Source organism: Coregonus lavaretus, assembly GCF_964263955.1.
Source record: "Coregonus lavaretus genome assembly, chromosome: 28".
Lineage (NCBI taxonomy): Eukaryota > Metazoa > Chordata > Actinopteri > Salmoniformes > Salmonidae > Coregonus > Coregonus lavaretus.
In genome coordinates, this window is record NC_140015.1 from 39,149,563 (window position 1) to 39,156,092 (window position 6,530).

The following is a 6,530-nucleotide window of genomic DNA, read 5'->3' on the forward strand; positions in this document are numbered from 1 at the left end:
AGAGAGAGAGAGAGCAGAGAGAGAGAGAGAGAGAGAGAGAGAGAGAGAGAGAGAGAGTAGAGGGGAGCGAGAGAGGGAGAGCGAGAGAGAGAGAGAGAGAGAGTAGAGGGAGAGCGAGAGAGAGGGAGAGCGAGAGAGGGAGAGAGAGAGAGAGAGAGAGAGAGAGAGAGAGAGAGAGAGAGAGAGAGAGAGAGAGCAAGAGAGAGAGACATGGTGGCACCTGACCACACACAGAGAGCTGACTATAGACGCTCTTCCCTCCCGCTCTGTCCAGTCAGCCATTTCAGAATCATGAAGGACAAAAGGACGTTTATTTTTTTACAGGAATACAAATATTAGTTTTGAGGAGGGGGACTAAACCGCAAGGACATAGCCCTTTATAGTGCACTACCTTTGACCAAAGCCTATAAGGGGATATATAGGGGATAGGGTGCAATTTGGGACGCATGCCTAGAAAATAAAATCCTGTACACTGCCATTGCCAGTATCACTTGTTTATTAAGCTTACGGCCTTTGTCAATTTTGAGGGTGTAAAAAGAATCAGTTAGGGTCCAATCCCAAATTGCACCCTATTCCCTATATAGTGCACTACTTTTGACCAGAGCCCTATGGGCCAATGGCACCCTATTCCCTATATAGTGCACTACTTTTGACCAGAAGGAAACAGGGTGCCATTTGGGATGAATCATAGGCACTTTCTCCTTTGAAAGTTGTGTTATCACAACAGACAGGGAGGAGCCCACCCCCTGCTTGTTTTTCTGACAGGATTCCATCATCACCCTAAGGTGAGAGTTACCAAACAGCTATGGACAAACCTGTTACACTACTGTAATAGGAAAGCATAGGGCTCACCTGTATGCACACTCCAACACATCCCTGTCCCAGACCTGACGAAGATCCTTATCGGATAGAAACATTGTGAACTTATAAACATACATGTTGGAGCAATTCATTGTGCGGGAGCTACTTTACTAGTACAAGATTGTTTCAGCCCAGCAGCACCCCATGAACAGTGATGTGACTTAAACTACATACACTCTGGTAAAAAATGATGCACTCTCTTCTGTGTCCAGTCTTTTAGAAGAAACAATGGGTATAGAAAAATATAACAACAAAACAGCCCTGGTATGGACTACAACAACCTACTTAATAATGTAACCAACATGCTGCAGGGCCCCGAGTCAGCCCAGACACCACTACAACAACCTACTTAATGTAACCACCATGCTGCAGGGCCCCGAGTCAGCCCAGACACCACTACAACAACCTACTTAATGTAACCACCATGCTGCAGGGCCCCGAGTCAGCCCAGACACCACTACAACAACCTACTTAATGTAACCACCATGCTGCAGGGCCCCGAGTCAGCCCAGACACCACTACAACAACCTACTTAATGTAACCACCATCCTGCAGGGCCCCGAGTCAGCCCAGACACCACTACAACAACCTACTTAATGTAACCACCATGCTGCAGGGTGCCGAATCAGCCCAGACACCACTACAACAACCTACTTAATGTAACCACCATGCTGCAGGGCCCCGAGTCAGCCCAGACACCACTACAACAACCTACTTAATGTAACCACCATGCTGCAGGGCCCCGAGTCAGCCCAGACACCACTACAACAACCTACTTAATGTAACCACCATCCTGCAGGGCCCCGAGTCAGCCCAGACACCACTACAACAACCTACTTAATGTAACCACCATGCTGCAGGGTGCCGAATCAGCCCAGACACCACTACAACAACCTACTTAATGTAACCACCATGCTGCAGGGCCCCGAGTCAGCCCAGACACCACTACAACAACCTACTTAATGTAACCACCATGCTGCAGGGCCCCGAGTCAGCCCAGACACCCCTACAACAACCTACTTAATGTAACCACCATGCTGCAGGGCCCTGAGTCAGCCCAGACACCACTACAACAACCTACTTAATAATGTAACCACCATGCTGCAGGGCCCCGAGTCAGCCCAGACACCACTACAACAACCTACTTAATGTAACCACCATGCTGCCAGTGCCCTGAGTCAGCCAAACTACTTAATGTTACCACCATGCTGCCAGGGCCCGAGTCAGCCCAGACACCACTATACCAAACTACTTAATGTTACCACCATGCTGCCAGGGCCCCGAGTCAGCCCAGACACCACTACACCAAACTACTTAATGTTACCACCATGCTGCCAGGGCCCTGAGTCAGCCAAAACACCACTACACCAAACTACTTAATGTTACCACCATGCTGCCAGGGCCTTGAGTCAGCCAAACTACTTAATGTTACCACCATGCTGCCAGGGCCCTGAGTCAGCCCAGACACCACTACACCAAACTACTTAATGTTACCACCATGCTGCCAGGGCCCTGAGTCAGCCCAGACACCACTACACCAAACTACTTAATGTTACCATCATGCTGCCAGGGCCCTGAGTCAGCCCAGACACCACTACACCAAACTACTTAATGTTACCACCATGCTGCCAGGGCCCTGAGTCAGCCAAAACACCACTACACCAAACTACTTAATGTTACCACCATGCTGCCAGGGCCCTGAGTCATCCCAGACACCACTCCACCAAACTACTTAATGTTACCACCATGCTGCCAGGGCCCCGAGTCAGTCCAGACACCACTACACCAAACTACTTAATGTTACCACCATGCTGCCAGGGCCCCGAGTCAGCCAAAACATCACCATCACGCCAGTAACTTTCCTCTCATAATTCAGCCGTACCTATTAAACAAAGCGTTGTGGAGCAAACACACTGAGGATCAAGCCTCTAACTCAGGATCAAGCCTCTAACTCAGGATCAAGCCTCTAACTCAGGATCAAGCCTCTAACTCAGGATCAAGCCTCTAACTCAGGATCAAGCCTCTAACTCAGGATCAAGCCTCTAACCTAGTCAGAAGTTGGCCTGGTTGTAGGTCTCCATGTCTGAAACTTCTAGAGGCTTTAGGATTGAAGGCTGGCGGATGGTGAATGGTACACTATATATACAAAAGTATGTGGACACCCGTTGCTGACAGGTGTATAATATCGAGCCCACCGCCATGCATTCTCCATAGACAAACATTGGCAGTAGAATGACTTTCAACATGACACCGTCATAGGATGCCACCTTTCCAACAAGTCAGTTTGTCAAATTTCTGCCCTGCTAGAGCTGCCCCGGTCAATTCTAAGTGCTGTTATTGTGAAGTGGAAACGTCTAGGAGCAAAACACAGCTCAGCTGCGAAGTGGTAGGCCACACAAGCTCACAGAATGGGACCGCCGAGTGCTGAAGCACATAGCGCATAAAAAATGTCTGTCCTCGGTTGCAACACTCACTACCGAGTTCCAAACTGCCTCTGGAAGCAACGTCAGCACAATAACTGTTTATCGGGAGCTTCATGAAATGGGTTTCCATGGCCGAGCAGCCGCACACAAGCCTAAGGTCACCACGCGCAATGCCAAGCGTCGGCTATGGTGGTGTAAAGCCCGCCGCCATTGGACTCTGTAGCAGTGGAAACGCGTTCTCTGGAATTATGAATCACGCTTCACCATCTGGCAGTCCGACGGACGAATCTGGTTTTGGCGGATGCCAGGAGAACACTACCTGCCCCAATGCATAGTGCCAACTGTAAGAAGGAATAATGGTCTGGGGCTGTTTTTCATGGTTCGGGCTAGGCCCCTTAGTTCCAGTGAAGGGAAATCTTCTACAGCATACAATGACATTCTAGATGATTCTGTGCTTCCAACTTTGTGGCAACAGTTTGGGGAAGGCCCTTTCCTGTTTCAGCATGACAATGCCCCCGTGCACAAAGCGAGGTCCATGCTGAAAAGGTTTGTTGAGATCGATGTGGAAGAACTTGACTGGGCTGCACAGAGCCCTGACCTCAACCCCATCAAAAACCTTTGGGATGAATTGGAACGCCGACTGCGAGCCAGACCTAATCGCCCAACATCAGTGCCCGACCTCACTAATGCTCGTGGCTGAATGGAAGCAAGTCCCCGCAGCAATATTCCAACATCTAGTGGAAAGCCTTCCCAGAAGAGTGGAGGCTGTTATAGCAGCAAAGAGGGGACCAACTCCATGATTGTGGAATGAGATGACCAACATACTTTTGGTCATGTAGTGTAGATGGTGTCTTTTAGAATTGGTGCTATTGACTTGTATTGATCCAGCTGAAGCCCTCTTGAATGTATTGATCCAGCTGAAGCCCTCTTGAATGTATTGATCCAGTTGAAGCCCTCTTGAATGTATTGATCCTGCTGAAGCCCTCTCAAATGTATTGTCAATGTGATTGAAAAATCTGGTACCATTACCAAAGTACCAGGGAAAAGTAGTGCTTCACTGCAAAACCTGGTTTGACAAGACTGGTATATAGATTATAGATATGTACTACTAATAAACCCCTTATAAACCCCTTATAAACCCCTTATAAAGTACACTTCCATGTAAAAATCTTGTAACCCAGAACCAAATTCTCATATGAACGCTGGCCTCCGGCCTGCTAACTTTACGAATGTTGGGAGAGTTCACAGGTAACTAACTAAAATAAGAACGTGACTCAGTAGGTCTACCTAGCCTCCATTGCTGTGGTATAGGGCCATGTGGCTGAAACAGTAACATCAGTGTCATAGTCCTGGATGGAAATAGACTGGTGACTGATGAAAACAGCCAGCCATGGGATGCTTCCTGTAGGGTCAGATGACCACTACCACTATCTCCAATGGTCCTTTCACATACAGTCCAGAAACAATCTCTAGAACCTACCTCTTGGCTTATATAAGAGGCCAAAGGTGTTTGATGGGGTTGAGGTCAGGGCTCTGTGCAGCCCAGTCAAGTTCTTCCACACCAATCTCTAGAATCTACCTCTTGGCCTCTTATATAAGCTAGGTGGAACCTTCGCCATAGGATTTACACAGAAATAAGACAAAAAGCTGCAACACTCAGGCTAGGTCCTAGCTGCAGCACTCAGGCTAGCTAGGCCTCTGTTTTCTATCTAAATTAGGAATGGGTTGTATTTCCTTTCGCTTTCCTCACTCCATCCATAATGCAGGCTTGAGGATTGAACTACGCTTCTGTCTACCCTATATCCACCTTGTCATGCCTACAGGGTACCATCGCCTTCTCTCATTCAGTCAGTGGGTCAATGAGAAGCAGTGGGCAGTAGACAGCTCACATCACACACACACACACACACACACTTCATTCATACTCACAGACAAATAGGGCTGGTCTGACAAACCAACAACTGCAGATTGCCCCTTTAACAGCTATCTTCTAAGAGGACCTAATGATTCCCTCATACAACTGAGAGACCATGACCTAGCCCTTGATGAAACATAACTCCAACCCTGCATGAGCACAAGTAGAATAAAAGTTATAAACGATGTATGACTAAGCATGAAAACATGTTACAGGCCTATTCTTTGATGTAGGATCAAAAACCTGCAAGTATATACAGCACTGGTGGGTCGGGACCTGTAAATCCATGGGTGTGACACAGGTAGGCCTACATTAGTTTATGTAATGCAGGTGGGATCATGGTTTCATTTGAATGTTAAAAACCGTAGAAAGAGGCCCACAAATAATTTCTGACAATAGTCCATCTCTGGATTGATTTCAGAATTGGCTCCATTGTAAAGAATGTTCAGACACCTTGCTGTAGTTTGTTACATTGTAACGAATGAGTAGGCTTATCGGCCATATGCCAAAGTAACCGCCTACAATAGCCTTCATGATTTAACATCATAGGTGTGTCAGATTTAAGCAATTGGGGATAGTTTTCTTGTCCTGCTATCCTTACTGTTGACAAGTGTCTGCCCAACCTAGCACCTGGGTCTACCGTTTTAACAAGCTTGTAACTATATCCTAGATGCTTCGCAAGCAATTTTTTTTATTATTAATGGCCCTTGTCCAAGGTATCAGTTTCGCCCTCCGAGTTTAGGTATAAACTGGGGCGAATGAACCCACATCATGCAGCACATTGCGTCAGATAGGACAGAGTAGGGCCCAGTTTCCCAAAACAGCAGAACAGAGCAGCGAGCCCAGCCAGACAGGCACAGAGCATAACAGTGACTCAGCTATTGGTGCTAACAGTTAAAGATTAAACCGACCCAACAAACTGCTGAAACAAACCGAAAATCACGTCTACTAAACAACCGGACAGTTTCCCGAAACCCCTTTCCTACTTACCTCTTGCATCGCGCGTCATTGGCTTCCCAACTTCGGGATCCTTTCAAAAGAAATACCTCCTCTCTTTAACATGTTTCCGAGCTCCTGTTTCGAATGAAAAATAAACTCGTTTAAAAGGGTACTAAAAGCCACAAACGAAAAAGGATCTCCAGAGCAGTTCACGATTATGTCCGGAAGGAATGTTCCGAATATTATTGTTTTCGGTGCAGGTGTCTTTGAAATTCTATCTGGTGTCCGGTAGAAAAGTTTATTGTGTGTGCATGAGACTGAACACACAAACACACGAGCGCCGTGCTCGAAGATGGCAAAGAAACCCCCCTGAGCACACACGGTAAAATTGC

General features: G+C 47.2%; 1 protein-coding gene across 1 annotated transcript in view; it reads right to left on the bottom strand.

Annotated features, from left to right (window-relative positions):
* The window catches only part of LOC311103266 (epsin-3-like), a gene marked incomplete at its 5' end in the record, with an annotated part of 38,721 nt that extends 32,523 nt beyond the window's left edge, over positions 1 to 6,198 (bottom strand). Inside the window, one exon of the mRNA XM_084144800.1 lies at positions 6,190 to 6,198. Coding sequence (XP_084000926.1) covers positions 6,190 to 6,198 — 9 coding nt within the window. The remainder of the gene's footprint in view (positions 1 to 6,189) is intronic.
* Positions 6,199 to 6,530: the final 332 nt, after the last annotated feature.